The sequence below is a fragment of the Homalodisca vitripennis genome, chromosome 2, assembly GCF_021130785.1.
Source record: "Homalodisca vitripennis isolate AUS2020 chromosome 2, UT_GWSS_2.1, whole genome shotgun sequence".
NCBI classification, from domain to species: domain Eukaryota; kingdom Metazoa; phylum Arthropoda; class Insecta; order Hemiptera; family Cicadellidae; genus Homalodisca; species Homalodisca vitripennis.
In genome coordinates, this window is record NC_060208.1 from 53,671,526 (window position 1) to 53,692,232 (window position 20,707).

Sequence of the window (20,707 nt, forward strand, 5' to 3'; positions counted from 1 at the left end):
ATTCATTATTAAATACACATTGAACATTGCCGTTGATTTTAAAAAAATCGGAAAAGATTAGCCAAGTTGGAATAAAAATTGTATCCCGTCATCACACAAGTCAGAAACTACTGGAAAGTCTGTAGTATTTAACTCATCATTCAGATGCCCATGGATTCAATCGCGGTTACTAAAATACACGGTCGGGGACATTTGCATTGTTTATTTACATTGCTGTAGAAATCACTTAAAAGTTAAGCAACAATGTGATAAATCTTCTACTACTGTGATGGCAGTGCGAGGCAGACGTGGCTTTTGTCCAGTGACGTCACACGTCTACTGCGCATCTGCCTTGCGACCTCTACTGTATATTTTAGTTATCGTTTCAATAGCAATGTTATATAAAATCAAAATTTAATTTTTGAAGTGAAAACTTCTTTAGGCGCGTTGAGCGTTTTGGTAGAGGGTAAAATCCTCGGTTCGCGTCACCGACATGCTAATGATACTAACCTGCATGAAAAAGTCAGTCTCGCTGTGTTTTTTAACCGTAGACTTGGCCGCGGACTACTAACCTGCATGAAAAAGTCAGTCTCGCTGTGTTAAAACTGTCCCGGCGGAGTATGAAAACAGACTGCGAAAATCAGTGACCTTTACGGCTTTAAAAGTGAAGCCAATGTCGTACAATTCTGTAAGATGTGTCAAATTAAAGCTCTTAATATTGGCAATCTATTGGTTACATTTTTAAATATTAAAAAAAATTCGAAATAATTTTGATTATTGTTTACATTTTACATAACGTTTACAATGACAAGAAAAAAGTAGTAAGCGAGGATTTTTTTTATTTTTTGGTCAGACAAAATTTGTCAGCGAGAAAGTTGTGTGAAAATAGATGAATATTTTTTTTGTAATTTATCATTTTTTTATTGGAAGTTTAGTTTAGCCTGTAGTAGCGTATGAAGTGATGAGTGAACGTTTCTGCCGGAACTGTAGTTGGCGCATTGGCTCACTGATACCGTATTAAGTCAATAAATTAGTTTATTGTGCAATAAAAATACCTTTACGAAAGAACCAAGTTAATTTAACTAATTTATTAGTTTTAAAAATATTGTGGTTTTAATTGTTATTGCAATTATATACTTTATCCGTAGCAATAACTGTATTATTTACAACGGTGATCAACTCACTGTTGTTCACTCGGTGTTTACTCACTTGTATTCTATGTTTAACTAACTATTAATATTGAGCAATTACAACATATTTTTATACAGATAAATGAATAATGAAAACAACGAATATATTTTTAAACATTTTTAATATTTGTACGAATATTTGTATTTAAAATTTAGCATTATTCATTTTAATTATGTTTTTAATATTTAACCTCTTCATCATGAAATGAGTATTATTACGGTATAAGATTTATCTTACTAGCGTGGTAAAATAGATTTCTAGTTATTTGATAATATTTTTTCGTGGATTTTAAAATTGGAAAATTAAAAACGCGTCACATTTACAATTACAGATGTACTGCTACTATAACGTATTGTTAATTACTCTCAACTTAATAGTTCCGTTTTCACTTCTATCGGCAGTCCCACGACTGCTGCTGTTTTTTTTTTTTTTTTTTTTTTTTTTTTTTTTTTTTTTTTTTTTTAACGAAAATGCACTATGTGTCACTTTTTAACCATTTGATATTTTATAAATGTTGATATTGCATAACCAGTTGTTAGTATAGTTTTAATAAACCTTAGATTTTATACAAACAAACTTTTTAGTAGTATGTGATATACTTGTTAAGTTTTAAAGCCTGTTTTAAAGTGGTCAAGTTAAGATGATCAAACTATCTGTTTTTCTCTTCCATTGTTTAAATTTCATATTTCATCCAAAATTAACGTTAAAATTTTAACGTGTATTGTGTATACAGGGATTAAAACAGATTTTCAGCCAGCACTATATTGTTTGCTATCTAGCTAATTAGGAATTTTAAAAACAACCAAATCGTATAAGACTTGATTCATTTGAATTTAGTAAAAACACAAATACATAGTTTGTTGGCATGATCATTCAACAATCTATAAAAACCAATAGATGTACTAACATTTGGGAATATTAGCAGACCAGAATAAATACCAAAATTCAAGCTAAATATCGATCCTACGTAATGGTTTAAATATAATTATTTCACACATACTTTTTGTAATAAGGAAAATCTGACGTAAATCTTATATCTAACATGCTCACATTCTTTATCTGAAAACACCGATTTCTCCCCTGTAAAATATATTCTCTGTTGTAGGAAAAGAAATTTATCTAAAAAATGTTAGTTTTGAAAATGTATTTAAGTAAAAGTATCTGTTAATTATTTTAAGCACTTGTTCAAACCTCAAACTATTAAATAATAATGTTGTTTACCATAGCTGTTGTTAAAAATAAATAACTGCTGTTTTGGAAGAAAAGAAAGTAAACTGAAAATAATATAAACGTATTGTTAGCCGCAATTAAAACTTAAACGCCTTTAATTTTTACAACGCAATATAGTACATCAGCTGCCTTGCGGTTATTGCCTAGTATTTTCAGGGGCATCTGAAATTGAAGTCGCATTCCCCTCCTTCTCCTCAACAGGTAGCCTCTCCTTCACCGCGTCCCGTCGCTCAGGTATGCAGTAGAAATGAGTCGGAGGAGGGGGAACGAGAAGGAGAGAGTTCCTCCCCTCGGCCAGTCTGTGAGTGAGTGTCGAGTTGTTAGGAAGTACGCCATGATAGTGTAGTGAACGTTTCTCAATCCGCCGTAGTTCTCTTGTAGTTTACCTCACCCCCTGTGTTATCGGTTACCACGATGCCGTGCTCAGCCGTTACCCTGTCCCTCGCTACCATCACAGCTATAGTGGCTACTGCCTTGCTGGCCATCGCGTTCAGCACCGACAACTGGGTGCACATAGATGTGAAGCGTTCCAATATCAAGGTAAGTCGATAATAATAGCGACGGTCTTAAAGCTGATCCCTGTGGTATACTGTACGTTGTAATTGGTGAGATTGAGCTTGTTAAACTTCATAACGTCTTAGTTGTTCCATAGAAGGCTATAATAATCTACGATTTAATGAAGAAATAAGAGACAATGCCCAGAAGATTTTTTGGTCCTAAAAAACCATCAACCACTGTGTTCTCTTTTTCAAAACATTCTAGAACTTCTTCAAGTTTATTAAAGAAATATTATGTTGTCTATTCTTGAACGAAAGCCAAACTTCACTGAAAAGATGTAATATACGAGTAGCCTTTACTTCTGAAGGGATTTCTTTTATGTAGTTTTACAACTCAATATGATATATGCTCTATAGTAAACTTCATTGATGATTAACGTTTTAGTTGACATTCCAGACGAAAAGACAGTATTCAGATATTCCTGCATTTGCTTACATGAATGATATTTAATTTTGTAGAGAATTGATACAACTAAAAAATTATTTTCCGCAACCTCTCAAACTGTTATCAATAGAGACAGAACGCGCATACTATGTTTAATTATACTACCTGCGTTCCAACTTCCGTATTCCATTCACAGTTCTCTCAACAATGAGTGTACAAAAACAATGATTTCCTGGGGAAACAGCTGAGCGCATTCTTGCTTCTGAAGCCCTCTCGTCTGTGTAGAACAGGTGGTGATTGTAAACTATGCGAGAGGGGGCGAGGGGCTGTATAACAATGGCACTGCCCTGCGGTCGCTTCCTGCTGCAGTGGGGTGTAGGGTAATACAGGTGGCACTGGCAGCAGGGTTAAGGTGGTGATAATTTTACGTTATTCGTATAATTGAAATCTTGGTAATCAGACTAATTTTTTACTTGAATTACAATAAGAAATAATAAAAAAAAGCTATGTATCCTTCTGAGGATCCATAATCAAGGCATGCACTTTGCTCGTTATTATATAACGCTGTTTCTCTTGGTATCCGTTCCACTCTAGGTAATAATTTATTAGGAGCTCAATGAGAAAATTATCTTCGAATTCTGCATTAACTTCTGCAATAATGAACTAATTATTCACCCTTTTTGGGGAACATGAGCTAGAGCAAGCGTATTCATTTCCACCAAAGAATTACCCTTTCAACTGTGAAAACTCGTTTGGAAGTGAAAAATGGAGATATGATATCTCCACCATTACATGATATCAAATCTCTCAATGATGAATGTTTAACTATTATAAAGTAATGGTTTCTGTTGGCGTTTAAACATGTGCTTCACAATTTTGGGGTTTCATGTGGAATTTTATTTAGAAGGCTATTACTTCATACTTATAACGAACAGTCAAGCTATATTTTAAGAAGATACAAGTTTTTCTGCTCATCTAAATTTATGGTTTACGTACATTTATTAATTATAAAGTAACGCTGTTAACATAGTCTTTGAAGAGATTAGCAACCCTTATTGCATCTGTATTTTGTTTAAGAGTCCACAAAGTTTATATATTTTAGAAGTAAAATTAAAAACGATAACTTGTAAGTTTTCATACTGGACCTGAAAATATTTTTGGCAACAAAATGTCGAGAACATTTACAGTACGTGCATTAGTGTTGTCAACTCCGGAGTAAACGCGTATAGAGATCAAACAATTTCGCCTTGTTATATTTCGCGGACACCTGCCGTGTTGTTTTCTTGGTATCTTTTCCCTTTCTAATCCAATGTATGGGCTCCCGTAGAGGACACGACCTTGAAATATTTATCAGCTGACTGCGACAGGTTGGGGCTGAAGATAGAGGCAGGGCAATTGTGCTGGCACCACAAAATAGAAGGTGGAAAAGGTTCTTGTCACTGAGGGGCGGATGGAATGTGTTTTTTGTGTATTGGCCAGAGGGCAGATGGTGCCTGGCTCCGGTCCTATCCTACCTAGTTACATTCCCGTGTAAGGGCGACCTTTTCCATGTATTTATTTACATCCTGTCTGATTTAAATAGTATAGTAGCATGTATTAGATATATACCGTATTAGAAAAGCATCGGTGAAGTTTTGATTATTTTTAATATGACAATTTTTAATTATGTCTTGTTTTATTCTATATTACAATGATTATTAAACACTTTTATTAAATTGATGATTGGAAGTTCTAGCATTGACAGTTTATCACATTACTTCAGAGTAGACTTAGGTTAAGACTAGTTAAAGGGCGAAAATGTACCCTAATCGAAATTCGAACCCGGATACTTGAAGTGATGAGCTGAGACGGTGACCACTGCCAGAGACGGTCATGATGAAATAGAGATAAAATACCAGTGACATCTAGCAGGTGTAATAATTTCAATTTTATAACGTTCCTAAAACCCAAATTGATGACAGTTACACTTATGAAATTAATAAAACCATTGAAAACGTTTTTTCTTAGAAATCGTTTACTTCTAGTTTGGCATCCCTGGACATTTCCAACATAATTCCGGTGTGATAGTTCAGTCCTCTTATGTCCTATTCAATAATAAATACACATATGTGGATCTAAACAGCCAACATTAGTCAAACATCAGTTTCCCGTAGAAGAGATGACATATGTGAATTATTACATATATGTGGATCTGAACAGCCTACATTGGTCAAACATATGCATAGGCAGACGGTAAACGAAAAGAGATATACAATTGGATGTATTTAGTTTTTAGCTCCTCTTTGTCCGTGAAACATTATCATAAAGTTTCTATAGAAAGTTATGTTACACCTTGTATATATATTTTATCGAAATGATTTTAATGATATTTATTGTATTTGGACTATATTGGAATGTGAATTCTAGCTAAACTCTACTATTTATGGATTTATCACCAATGAAGGGTTACAATTATTAAAGGTTCGCTCAGTGATTGTAACGATCAGTATCAGAATGCCGAATAAACATGTTCGGGTGAACTCGTATAGTTGGCCAACCAACAACAAAGGAATTCCTACCCAACAATGCAACATAATTCACTAACTAGTTGTGAACCAGGTCACAGCTGACTGCGATTGTTCGTGCGGCGCGGTTGGCTGGTCTGAACCGAGATGATAGCGACACTTATACGTGTATACAACCCGTTTTCCCTCGTAAAGACTAAATGATCAATAGGTAATTATTACGTTTATGGGGTAGTAAATTGAATACTAATCTTTGGAAAGTCCCACTGGAATTTAGCGACTCTGCATGCAGTCGTAAAGGCGGACTTAAAAAATTTGGCTTAGTCACAGTGACTAGTGGAGGACAACGGCGTGCACAGCAAACGGTGAGTGATGATCGGAGAAGATAGAGATGTACTTTCTAAAATATTGAAAAGTTGGTCAATATGCAGTAGCCGGGAAAGTGCATCTACTACAGCACCTACGATGCTATCAGTGACTTAATTCAGTGTTTGATGGATTATTCCCGTTTAAGAAGTCGAATCTTACAGAAAGTTAGTTGTTTTAATAAAAATTCAAGTGTTTTCAATAAATTCAAATTAACCGATACTACATATTTCAATAAAAATATTTGTTTACGTAAAGTTGAAACTTAAATTAATGATTTCGTAAAAGTTTTTAATGAGAAACAAGGTTGTAAACTGGGCTGTGTTTTTGTGAACAGTATTGTCAGTTCATAAATAAATTTAATAAGTGATAAAACCCAATTCACTATATTCGAAAACACTCATCTGAGAGCAACATTTACTTGGCCTTTCAGAGGATTATTCAACGAGGTTAGGATTAATGGTTTGTCTAACAAGAATGCATTATATGGCAATTTATTTTGTAACACTGTATTTTGTTGTTGTGGTATTTGTTATGAAGGAATATAAGTTATGCATAAGTACTTAATATAATTGCTTAACAATAAAATGTTCAATAAAGAAGTTTCAATATGTCAAAGACTTAACTATCACATCTTGATTAAAGCTTAATCTTTTATTAAATTCTTGAAAAGAGGCAAACAGTTTTCAACAGGCTGAAAATAAACAACTACGTTCTAGATTATAGAAAGAATCCTCAAAACATTAGTTAGGAATAGTGTGAAATACATCTTTGGAACATATATAAATTTTATGAATATACTAGCACAAACGTACGGGCCTTGCATTACTTATGAACTAAAATATAATCAAAACATCAAAGTAAACACGTTGCGATATTGAGCTTAAATAAGGTCGAATAAATAGTATATCATTTGAAGGTTTTAGATACATTTGTAAATATTTTATTATTGATTGAGAAGTATTTCATTTGGTTTACATAATTGTGTCAAAAGTGTGCCCATGTCAAATGTGCTTATGTATATTTATCCCGTTTCTAACTTTTATAATGGCAATATTTAAGTTTGATTTAAAAGACTATGGTGTTCGTTTTTCATGATGTCATCATTTTTGTTGTCTATCCATACAATTGCTTAAAGACAATACAAATATGACAATCAATGAGATTGGTAATATTACCAGTATACAGAATGTTCAGAAAACGAAAGTTTCTAGGCCTGGCCGTGAGATCGCGCTGTGAACTATGTTCCAATGAGACTTTTGTGTACTATATTAGTCGATAAATACAGTAATAGTAGTAGTAGGCAATGTGTTCAATATTATTTATAATATGTTCACAGAGAAAAGGCTAGTGGAAGCTCACGTTAAAACAAATTTAATGGACCCACAAAGCAGTTATTTATATAAACAACGTAAACTACATTTTAACATTAACTAACAACATTTATATAATGACATAAAAACAAACTAAAGGGCAGCCTGAAATAATTAACATAAATTATAAATAATATAGGGTTAAAGATCAGTACCTATGGAATACTACTTTTTTTAATATTTTACAAACAATACATTACTAGAACTCTTCTTAGAGTTCAATTTTTCCTAGTGTCACAACACCTTAACACACAACATTGAGCTGAATGATTAACAGAGGTTGAATCGTGACTTGCAGTTTTAAATGGCAAATATGATGGTGAACTCATCCTCCCGATCATTATAGCAAGGTTGTCTCACCGCGCTCGTGGTCTGCTAGATCTGACGTTCTGTGCCTTTAATTTCACCTACCGGTCTTCATTTGTTAAACAAATGATACTAGGTTTGATAGGAATGCAAAATTTCTGTGGTTTAAGTAAACTGAGCAACATTAAACCAATAATACACTCTCTATATCCAAGAAGCTATATGTATGCAAAAGAACAATCCGTTCACAGCCATAATACTGCTGGAGAAGCTGTAGTTTTTTCTTCTTCACATTACACCAATCGTTTCATGCTTTGAGAAGAAGCCACATCATGCTAGGGTCAGCTTGTACAACTCAAAGCAGCTGAAACTGAGTAACCTAGACTCAATTACAGAAATAGCTTCAAGAGAAACTAATGTACTCTCGAGAGTACTTCGGTTTGATATAGACCTACACTTCAACTAACCATCGTTAAACAGTGTACGTGACTCGAGAACAGAATACAGGACCAACCATTCTTTCAATAAAGAAAGAACAGCACTATCAAGACAACTATTGTAAACCCTACTTTTAAAGCTTTTTACAATCCAAACACTAACATCCTAGCTTAACTTAAAGTTCATGTAACTTTAAATAAATAATTTAACAAATCCAAGCAAAAACTACACCGAAACGTGGCAAACGTCAAACGTCTCTTTCTCTCAGACTGAAATTTGTGATGATGGTGGTGCAACTTATCAGAATGTGATATGATAGTAAACTTGCTTTGTTAGTGTCGGAAATAAAGATTTGATAGCAAAGTCTTAAGAAAGGCTTTTTTACTACTCAATACACTTACTAAATTCAAATCAAAATCCACTAAGGTATTGCGATGGTGCAAATTTTCTGTTTTGTCGGTACAAAAGCAAAAACTTAACCGATTCCTGATCAGTGTGGGATTAGTTCTCCGACAAGACTTCTAATGGTAAAGGACTCATACTGGCAAGTCCTGGGAAACTGGAGTGTTCGACCAAGGACAAAATACGGAGAGACAATCTGAAGGATTCTCCAGTTGTCTTCGCCCCAAAGGAAGAGGTGCTCCAGGCTGGCTGTAATTGTCCACGTCTGCCTGAGGCTTTAAGATGGCCGCCATTTTGCCATTGTCTGGTCGACCGCTTCCCCCTTCCCCCTCTTCTATCTTCTCGCTTGTCCTTCTTGCTCGTCTTTTCACAGCCTCTCAAGTCCTCGCTTCACCGCACCCTCACAAAAAAACTTATGTACCTCTTGCCTCCACCAACAGTATGAGTGAAAGGGAATGTATTGTGGACTTGTAGATTGTGATCAAAGACGCCGCTGATGTTGGAAAGTGCATTTGTTTCCAGCGATGGTCATAGAGCAGAACGGTACAGACTTAAATTTAAAACAAAACTGACCTTCAACTAACTACGTAATATGAAGTATGTTAGTGTTTCTTTTAATATATATATATATATATATATATATATATATATATATATATATATATATATATATATATTGCAGGTTTTATAACTCTGATGGAATCTTTTTAAGTCTCGCTCTCCTCCTTCGCATTTCTTGAACTAATTGAATCATTATCCTTGGACTATAAAGTCATGTTTAGGGTGAATTCATTAGAATTTAAAATCGTGTATAAATAATCAATAAATCATTTTTGTGTTTCGAGCTCAGTAAAACAGTAGTCAATTTGATTTCTCTTTTTGTAGGTAATTACCAATTCTAAACACTGGTGGACACTCGACTACTTGGACAGATATAAACGATTGTCAGAGGGAATTAATACAAATTTAATCACGGTTTCACCAACTCTGGTCACTTTCACGTCGAGGAGAAACGCATGCGTTATACTCGGGTGTCTGCGCCAAATTAATCTGCGTATTGCGTACTCGCACCAAGCCCATGTCTAATTTGGCAACATTAGAGGACACGTTTAGTTTTACGGCAGTTTTCGAGTCGTTTAGAAAGTAGTGACATTTTCTTGATTCTCATTTTTATAGTCTTTGAGTGTCACGTATTCGAAAGCCGATTTGTTTGTTTGAATAAAGCTATATGATACGTAATGGTAATTGTCTAAGAATGAAGAATTAAAACTTGGTGAAGAGTTTTTTTATATATAATTACTAGGCAATAACGGGGTTCCAAGGTTTAGTTCTGAAATGCATTGCCATGTTGTGCTTTCAACCGAAAGAGGATCCATATAGCTATTATCTTTAAGTTTTATAACATTACATAATTTTTGAATTTCGAAGATCAATATTGTACAACAACAAAAAAAAAACAAAGCTTAAAAGCACTATTGTAATTTATAGTGATGCATAACATTCCTGCAAATGTTTAATGGAACACCACATAAACAGTTGAATATATTCAATGTTGTTCCGAGGTTGACAGAACTTAGTTATACCTTTTTAACTTTCTTGAAAACGAGGTAATTTGCAAAATGGACTCGCTAGCACGTGCAGTACTTATTCGAGTTTGATGTTAGGTTCTATGTTTTTCTCAATCTGTTCAAATCATAGCCATTTAGGTCCAGACTCTTGTTTCTCTCGATACAATTTTACACACGAGAACTAATTCGAATACTATTCAATTAAATGGCAGTTAAATCTTCTTTGCCGACATTTCATCCTCTCTGATATTTCATGCGATTTCATAAGGTTTATAACTACTTTCATATATAATAAAATAAAACAAGCAATTATTGTACCAAGTAACTCAAATGCATCATAAAGAAATATAAAATAAAAGAACAAAGTAAAAATTAAAATACAGCGCGAGAAACATCACCATTATTCATTTATTGCAAAAATACTAATGGAAAGGATTAACATTAACAGGTTTTAGTTTTAAATAATTACCGGTATTTCGAAGTGCCCTTTACAGTAATACAAATTATTGCAAAAGAAATTGATTCTTAAATAAACCTTATAAACTACTTATTATCTTATTATTTCATAATTTATATAATTTATGTGGTATAAACTTGTGTTTCCAACATATACACTAAAAGTTCCTTAGTTAGTCGTGAAAAAATACGAATATTGTCAGTTTATATGGTGGAATTGGCATTTCTTTCAGAGACGAGATACCTTCAAATATTGTAGAGTGGTAACACTGCAAGCCCTCCGGTACTTGTCAACTCAACGGTACTCGTGTAGTACAAGAATGTGAATGTGCCACATTCCTCCATGCTCAGCTCGCAAGGGTGCTAAACGTTTCTATGGAAATGCGCTCATGTCCACGAGCCGCGTGTAACTGATGTGTGCCTTCCGGCGCCGCTGGTTTTGTCGCATCATTACGAAATTAACCGATTTTCTCACTTTCTACAAGGAACGAGAAATATATTCAAATTGCACTGTTTCGTTATTAAAATGGCTTACTAGTCTCACACTTCACAATAAACGTTGAAAAACGCAGTACATGTATATACTTTTATATACGATTTCTCTTCCAAACTAATTCATAACAAATATATAGATCTAAATTTATTTTTCATCACTCTATACGATAATGGGATACACTTTCCAGTACAGCCGAGACCTGCGAAAGTCTTAGTTTCCCTCGCAGCTAAGCAGCGGATTTTCCCTCTTCCAAACATTAATTTCCCTTTGTAAACAATTATTTCCCTGTGCAAACATCTCTTTCCCGGTGTAAACAATTAAAACTAATGTATCTTCGCCGAAGAATAATTGCGAAACTATAAAATATAATCTTTTAAAAGATTTTGTATGCTTTTTTGCATCGCGATGAAAATTATTACTCAATGCTCGTCTCGAAAGCTCTCTATTGTGTGATGCCACTTTAGAGACTAGTAGTGAAATGTACGATTTTCGTTGCTTCTCTTTAATGTTTGTATCATTATATAAATTTATGTTTTTTGTAATTAAATTAATTCACATAGTGCGAAATGATAGATTTTTTGATACCCCATTGTGATATATCAACAATACTGTAGCAGCACCAATACGCCAGTTTTGGCCTGTAGAATCTCGTAGATGAGTCTGTTCCATCTTAGGAGCACTTACATTCACCTGACGAAGTAGACCCACAAAGGTCGACAACTATGATCTTGGTGAAATTCACACTCTGTTCCCAAGGGAGGTGTATTATTGTCGCTATACGAGTTTGAGTTAGAAGTGAATCAATTTTACATTCTAACCAGCAAAGTGTTGGAATAGTAGGATATTATCCATCACTTGTTAGATATAATAGTTCTTTCTGTTGTGTACCATTTACCTTTATAGGTTATAACAAAACCAGCATAACATTATTTATTCCATTTTTACATTTCTAATGTTTTCTTACGGATTTTTCGACCAAAATACCCGGTATTAATACAATTGAACCATTTTAAAATAATATTAGATGGTTTCCCAGCTCTAAAAATTAAAAACTCTTGGATTATTAAAAAAAAGCGTCAGTTATATAACTCAAAAGTTTTTTTAGTTATAGACCAAAAACCAAATACGTAAAGGAAAAGTGGATAAAATGTATAAATTAACGTGGAACCCAAACCACTAACCTAATAAACCGATATTGTTTGCAAAAATAAATAGCTACAACACCACCAAGTCGATTTAGAATAAATATTCAGATTAACATATTCCACATAAGTATGTGGGGAAAAAGTTTAAAAGTTTTAATGTCGCAATGCAAGCGCCTTTCATATTAAAACATTAACTACTTATCCGTCGTTGATATTTGTAGCTGTTGTGCACAGAACGCGTTGAGAAAGCAGAAAAATAAGGCGAAGAAGATGAATATAAAATCGACTTAAAGTTTTTTCATCAGTGATATTGCTAATGGAATCGGCTGTGGGCTTGAGAAAGTAAACCGATGGCTACGACTATATCACAAAAACTCTGCTGTCTCGTTCACTGTCGAAGCCATTGGTGCGTGTGAATTCTTTCGGCGACGACAGAACCGGAGGAATGGGTGACATCTCTGGGCCGCACACCGTGGACATGCGATTTGTCACACCTCAAATGTGACTGTTATTCCGCAGTCTTTGCTTCTAACCAGTGTAGTGGTCTCCAACCGTCTGCTAAAAGTAATAAAATACTTTGGCCTGGAAGTTTAATACAGTCTTAAATAAAAGTTGCTGTTTTCAAAATTTTAAATTCTAGAAACTTGAAAACAGAGATAGCTGCAACAACATCAGGAAACAACCTAAACTACCCTGGAAGCTGTGAAAAAATTTTATAAGAACAATATATAATTATGTACTTAAAGATATCAGGTTTAACAATAGCAATAACATTAATATTCATATTTTTCCGATTTAGAATAACACCTTTAACAGGGTTACTTTGTGGTAGTATTTATGGCCCCTTGTAAATAATAAAGTATTGTTTTTCATCAGAGAATATGCTAATATGAGGCACTATATCGGATTTATATACTTTGTTTTGTGTTAAATACTTAGTTACCCAAATTTGAAACACGGTAATCTTTTCCAATTTCAATTAATTAGAAAACATAATTATTTTAATCATATATGTTATAGTTATATATACTCTTCCTAAAAATACTATAATTTTACTTATACTTTTACTATAAGCTCGGGGTTTATTGCTTTTTACCCAGGTGAAATTCATAATTTTGTGTGATTTATGTAGCCTGTACAGTTAAAAAAGTACAGTAGAAAAACGGATGGTTTCTTATACTGTTTAGACCCTTTAGGAATGGCAGGGATGGTAAAACTTTAGAAACCTGTGACCTTAATACATGACTGATGACTTACATAATAAACATTTCTTTTAGAGTGTGTATTTTAACAACAGTTAGTGTGAGCTTTATTTTACTTGTCATAGTAATAATAATATTGATACATATTACACAAATAAACGTCATTAGGTGGTGTAATTCATTTATACATATGTACTGTGTAATAGTTTGGGAGACTACAACGCTAGGTAAAACTGTAGGTTAATTTAATTTTCGCTGATCATAGAGTTACTACAGTCACCGAAGGCGGCTGGTCATTATGAGATTTTAACTGTCACGAGAAACAGGGCCTCGCCTAATATTGAAGCAGCCTTTGATGCTTAAACACAATTATAAAAATAACATATGGTCTGCCCCATACATAGACCATGAGAAACTCCTTAAAACAATATAGTTCTACTCTATGCCTCAAATCCCAAATACGTATATATATTTAAACTAAACAAAGTCCATAAAACATTGAGTCAAAGAAAGATAGTTAACCTTGTAACGTTTTAATGTTGCAAATGCAATCACAGAATATAGGCTGCACGTCACGATGTATTTGTCTACATGTTGCAGGATGTGAAACATTAGGATATCCTCTCTGGGTTACTAAGTGTTATGTAATTATTTTCACTTTTACCATTATTGCTTCCTGCAGGATACAATTTTCGTTCTGGTCCCTGTGTTTTCGTTAATTATTGTTTAAAATTCAGTAAACCAAGTTAGTCGCGCCATCAGACCAAGTTTCTGCTCACATCCTTAATTTTCTTGTACAGGATTGTATAATATCTTGTATTCCTGTATACTAAACGTTTATTTACTGCTATCCTTAACACGTTTTACGTACTTTCCATTTAAAAACCCAACAGATCGTGCGAAGTGGGACTTGTAAACATTTAGCAAAATTTTAGCATGTCAGTCCTACGTTTTAGGTTAACCGAAAAAGAGAGTAGCTATTATTCTCTAACTTTCATGTTGATACCTACCTCAAACTACCTCAATATGCAACACCTGAATAGCGTAAATACAGGGCTGCGACACTTAAAATTAAAAAAATGTTTAAGCATCATAAATATGAAACCGTTTTACACGAGTTTAGCAAATTAGATCTCCAGTATCGTATCTAGCATTTCTAAAGGCAACATGTTAGTTGTTCTTTAGCTCTCCAGGATAAAGTGTATATCGTATAAAATGAGCTGATTGTCTTAATTTGATTGACTGTCAATTAATTATTTTCTTCCGAAGAAAATACTATTCTTGATTGTATCTCTATTATTTTATCTTCGCCTTCAAATACAAAATAATCTTTTTCTCTCCCCGTTAAATGTAGTCTAATGATAGCTAAATGAAAAATACGATTCTATACGATATATGAAAATCGTTTACAGAAACAAGATACAACGTTTCTGCATCGCTCACACTTCCAAGGTTTCACGCTTTCTAAGACTTCCAACACGAAAGCTAATCTGGAGAGGTGCTTCCAGCCATTCTTCTCCTGATTAGTGAGTAGGTGTTATCAGCAAGATGGCAGCAATTATCCCAACTCAACTCTGGCAGCCTTGGCATGTTTCCTTAGTACTGTACATTATGGATCACTCGGCCGTCTAAAGATGTAGCTGCGAGTGTTGTCTTTGAAGAGGTGAATCACAATAACATTTATTACTAAAATAGTAATAAACTGTAATAAAATACGTCAAATCTTTTCCTTTACATAGACATTACATTTCAGATTTTCAGTCCACAATAGTTGGAACGTCACTTTGATTCAACATGATGTCAGTCGCATTACATATAAAACAAATATTAAACTTGTTTGTAAAAACATATTTAGATTATCTCTGGTCCAGGCTATTATGAGAAATAAATGACTGTAGATGCTAAAAAATTACATCAAACTCATTAAATCTAAAAAACCTTTTAAGGAACTTGATTGAAATTAGGCTCCTCGCGTATTACGAGAAGGAGCTTCTGTTTAGTTTATAATTCTTTGAGTTTTAAGATAAATGAACTAAGACGGTTTTATTTATTATTTTAAAGTTAACCATTTTGTTTTACTGCAACTAAAATTTACTTTTGATATGAGTTTCTGGGAACATTTATAAAATGTGTAGTTGAAATGGGTCCTTAAAGGTAGTAGCGAAATGTTCTTGTTGACTGTGGATTTTGCTATAGACTTACAAGATTGAAACTTAGAACACGTCACGGAGAGTACCTGTACTACTGTAGTCGTATCGTGTTCATGTCAACTACACAATCACAGGTGGCGTTTATAATACGCCTGCAGATAGCGTCATGCGCTGGGTTTATCATCTAAGATACCCTTACAAGTCTAATCAACACGTAGAGCTTTCGCTGATACAGTGATTCAGTTCAAAAATGTAGTTGACCAGCGACAAACGTTACTCGTGAGGTTATTTTAGTTATCGCTGCCAGAGACTGTGACATGTTTATAGGTAAAATAAATAGACCGCGAAGCTGTAACTCTGGTTATTGCCAAATCGACGGTTTTTCAAAGGACTGTGGTAGAGTCATAGTTGCTTTCACTTTTTTCTGTCTGTGCGTAAATCTGTGAGTCTATTGTCGTATTGAAAGAAAAAATAAAGATGCGTTTTCTAGGCTACAACACTTCTATGACTAAGAAAGAAGACGATACACCTGAATTGTGATTTAATTTACTTCTAAGTATTAAACAGGTTTTGATTGAATTTCTTATAACATGATGAATTTCAGTGGAACCCAGAGAACTTTCGTCTCTGCAAGAACGTGCTGCTATTCGCATGAAACCAAAGAGCAGTTAAAGTGAAAATGACTATTGCTTACAAAGTTAAAGTTTATTGGTTCAACCGAGGTTTTGTAGTTGTTTTTGGCAGTTTCTATGAAGTACGGTCTTCTAGTTTTAAGAAAGAAAACAATTAAGGTGTATTATACTAAGCATTATTAATTAGCTAATTTTGAAAAGCGTAGGAAGGAAAAGGCTCACCTAGGCAGCCGCTGGTCTCCAAGTTCCTTTCCTTCGCAGAACAAAATAGCTAATTTCTTTAGAATTGCGACAAAAGAATTGGGAGATAAAATGTTTCAACACAATTCAAGTATCCGTTACCATCCACATTTGGCTATCTCTCTATACCAATTACTTAACCGTAAATATGAAAATATTTAGGGCAGGAAGAAATTTTGGCCAAACAGGTTTGGGTAAACGAATTCATTCTCACTTTATAGGCCTTAACCAGCCCTATACTCAGAAGAGTTTGAAAATTGGGGCAACACTGAAGGAATTTTATGATATCAAGAATATGAGAGTACATTGAAAGGTAAAAAATGAACATACAAGTTTTTTTACAGACTTTTCAATGAATGTGGTAATATAATATTTGTCTTAAATTTGAATTAAATGCCTTAGAATTCTACCCGACTTTAAGTGGATATAGGTAATACAGGTATTATAATGTAAAACAGATTTCCTTGTACTACATCAAGCTTTTATGTTCCCATTTAGAATTTTCAATCTAAATAATGAATTATGTCATTATTACATTTAATCTGTAAAGTTGGCTAGTCTTCCTGGTGTTAACATACTGTAGAGATGTGTCCGTAAGCATTTGAGAATTAAATTAATAAATGCTGTTGCAAGCGGCAGTCACGAGTAATTGATTTAACTTTGTCCATTACATGCAAGGTCATTTTTTATCTACAGCCGTAATAAAGAGAACCTGCAACTTCTTACGCGAACAGCTTCCGTCTTGAAAATTCTTTCAGATCGATTGCGTACTTAACAATTTATGAAAATTCTACAAAAGTTGGGAAACAATGCAACAAATCACCTTACCCATATAATCATTTTGATTGATATGATAAAATAATCCTATTGTCCCTCAATTACTCTAACTCGTAATCCTAATACGTAATGCTAGCACATAAGTAACATACTTCACTATCATCATTCTGTACAGATCAGTCATTGCAACACGTACAATTCGTAATCCCTTTTAATAAACAAAAGCCTGAACTTGAACACTACGTTACTCAATCACACTCATAACCGGGTTTCGAAGGCGACAAAAAGTGCGAACGAGGGCAAACTTGTTTGGGACTGCCTGTGTGTAGCCTCCAATATCAATGTCATCATCTATTGGGCCTTGGCAGAGACCGCCGGAGAGTAGAAAGGTTACCTTGTAATAGTCAGATTTGTGAATCGTGAGCAGCCTTTCGAGTTATAATGGAATTAACTATTTGTTAATAGTTGATGCATTTTTATTGATATCGAATTACTGAAACTCCGCAAGGCATTCAGTCTAACCCACTTTCAATTTTCTGAAGAACTATTAAAGTTATAGTGTAGAATCCTATATGCGATTTGCACTTTGTAAACACATAACCTGGTTTCCTTGGAATAAGAATAAGAAATGTTTCTTAGGAAAGAAATAAATCGTTTGCTAAGTTAGTTTTGGTGGAAGTTGAAATGGGAGTTCATCAAAAGGGTGAAAAATATAAAACTATATTTTCTCAGTTTACCTTATTCCTAACTTGATGATACTTAAAACCTACCGCCTGACGCATAAATAATGGTCAGGTTATATTACTGTCAGACAACTAGATAAAAAGACTGAAAGTCGCCACTTTATGTGTCTCTAATAGTTACCTGACGCTGATCTCACCTTTTATGTACCTAATGGTTGGTTTTTATGTGTCAAGCTAATAAGGATACTATCTGAGAAAATATAATTTCTTACATTTTACCCTTCTTGTACTTCCCATTTCAACCTCCACCTAAACTAGCACTACCGGTTTATCTTTTGGAGTAAATTTCTTTGTCAATTAAAAAAAAAACAAACAAAAAAAAACAGGTTGTTCAATTGTGCAGTGCAAATTAGCTCCCGGTTACTAGACTGTTAGAAAGACTCTTAAGGTCTAAACAAATTTTACTTTTTTAATAAAGGAGAAACATATTTTTATAAACTGCGAGTCTACGTATACAAAATGTGTTATAGAAGATATAATCAGTACACAACTAACTTCCTCTTTGGTTACTACTTCAAGGAGTTACGAGTTACCATTATGTTACTACGAGGATGACCACAACTCATTTCCCTACGAAAATCTTCTTGGACTAATAAGACGGAGAGAGTTGTAATTTTCTCTGGAATAGTCGCAGTTCCTTTGGTGAAATAATTTAAGCGAGTAGTTACCAAACTATTCAACTGCCACGATCAATTGCTCCCCAAACCATTACTTGTGAATCTGGAAAGCCTTACTCTCGTTCCGTGTGAAATTGATCAAAAGACACTTTCCCCACGCGGAAGCACGGTCAGCGATTAAACTGTACCAGACCAGTCCGAGTAATAACAGACTATGTCCTCAAGTGTGGATGTAGTGGCTCGGCCAGAACTGGCTTTCTACAGCTTTCTAGCAAGTGGCATTCTTCCGTCTGGGCAGTGATAACAGCAGCTGCCGCTCCCACAGGCGAACACCTTTTAATTTAAAATAGGTCTTTCATTTTAATTATATACTTATTAAAATATATTCTTTATTTGATATGTATTTCTCTCATTCCACTAGAGTTCTTCAATTACTTTTTATACCGAAGTTAATCTTACCAATGTCATAGCGTTCAAAAATATCTATTTACTGCACCACACAGACTGTTATACTTCCTGACCAGTAATTCTGAATAACGTAGCTCTCTAAACTTACTATTGTTGTTTGAACACTTCCTGAACATAAGGCAATAATCCTACATTCAAAATATTAGGAATTGTTCTACGAACTACGATGGCATAAAGTACATTTATTACATAAATACTCGTATACTATCAGTAGTATATCCTATAGACTTTGCAATTTAAATAATGGCGCTTTTAAATGAAATTGTAACTTCTGGCAAACTAGCAATGCTGTTTGAATTCTTTAGGCATCAAGTAAAATTGGATACCTAGAACAATTCAAGGTACTAATTGAAAAATCAAGTAACTAAAGACAAAAATATAAGTTGAAAACAGTTATTATTGTTACGTAACCATAACAATTTCACAAATGATTTTAAAAAGTTTTTTCTAATACACGACAAATTAAAAAAACATAATGATGAGGACATAATAATAATAATGGCATCTCTTTATATGTAAAAATTGATGGTTAAAGTTGTAATTGCAAAAATGTATACATTTTCATTTTATTAGGATTCATTTCATTTAAAAAAACCCAACAGATGTACCTGTATAGAGGTATGCAACATTTTACTTGTTTAGACATTTGACACGAGTTTTATGAGGTGGAACGACTAGCTACTCAAGGTGCTGACCACTGAATAAAGTAGCTGTAGACGGAACCGCTCGCTCGCTCCATTATCTTGCAACGGGACCTATATTTGAATAGATAAGCTAACAGTAACCCGACTACTGCGGTTGCGGAAGTAGTCACAGCTGTCAACTTCTGGTTTAGAGCAACCGGTGGATTGTCTTCAACACCTTCTAGTATTGGTTACAAAATTGAATTACTAGTTGAATGTATCTGAGAAATTTCGCTGTAGCCTACACACACAGGCATAACTTACTGAGAAAACAGAGGTCGATATTTTGGCCCGATTTTGCTCCATTTCTTCTCAGCGAGAATATGTACGTCCCTCTTGTATATTTCAGTGTACATAATATATATGTTGAAACATACCAAACCACCAAATTGTGCATCAATTTGGTTAGGTGTGTATTTGTCACTTATTCCAATAACCTAGCTTCGATATATTTGGTATAGTTTGGGCTTCTAGTAAAAAATACCTTGGTACAGTGTGCACGCTTTAGAATCAGAAAAATATTACACACGTTACATGAACAATAAACATGAATGTGTATTTACAATTAAATATAAACGTTCTTGTCCCGTTAATTTAAATTTTTCGAGCTTAGTTACATAACTTACGCACTTTTTATAGAACATGATAATCAATGGACGACTTTAATTAAACACCCCAATTTTACTATCTCTGGATAAACGCGACGCTCCCTGAGAATATCATCAGGGTTCCTAGATTCTAAATTTGGGGAATTTGTTGACCGTATACTTCAAACATGATTAAATTCCCCTGACTCCCA

At 34.0% G+C, this 20,707-nt stretch overlaps 1 protein-coding gene across 2 annotated transcripts in view; it reads left to right on the forward strand.

Moving 5' to 3' along the window:
- The first annotated feature begins 2,672 nt into the window (after positions 1–2,672).
- The window catches only part of LOC124353951 (transmembrane protein 178B), a 76,592-nt gene continuing 58,557 nt past the window's right edge, over positions 2,673–20,707 (forward strand). The window contains exon 1 of one of the 2 annotated variants that reach the window (XM_046804036.1): positions 2,673–2,940. In XM_046804036.1, the coding sequence (XP_046659992.1) occupies positions 2,815–2,940 (126 nt within the window). In that variant the 5' untranslated portion in view covers positions 2,673–2,814. The remainder of the gene's footprint in view (positions 2,941–20,707) is intronic. The other variant, XM_046804035.1, reaches the window with a different exon arrangement.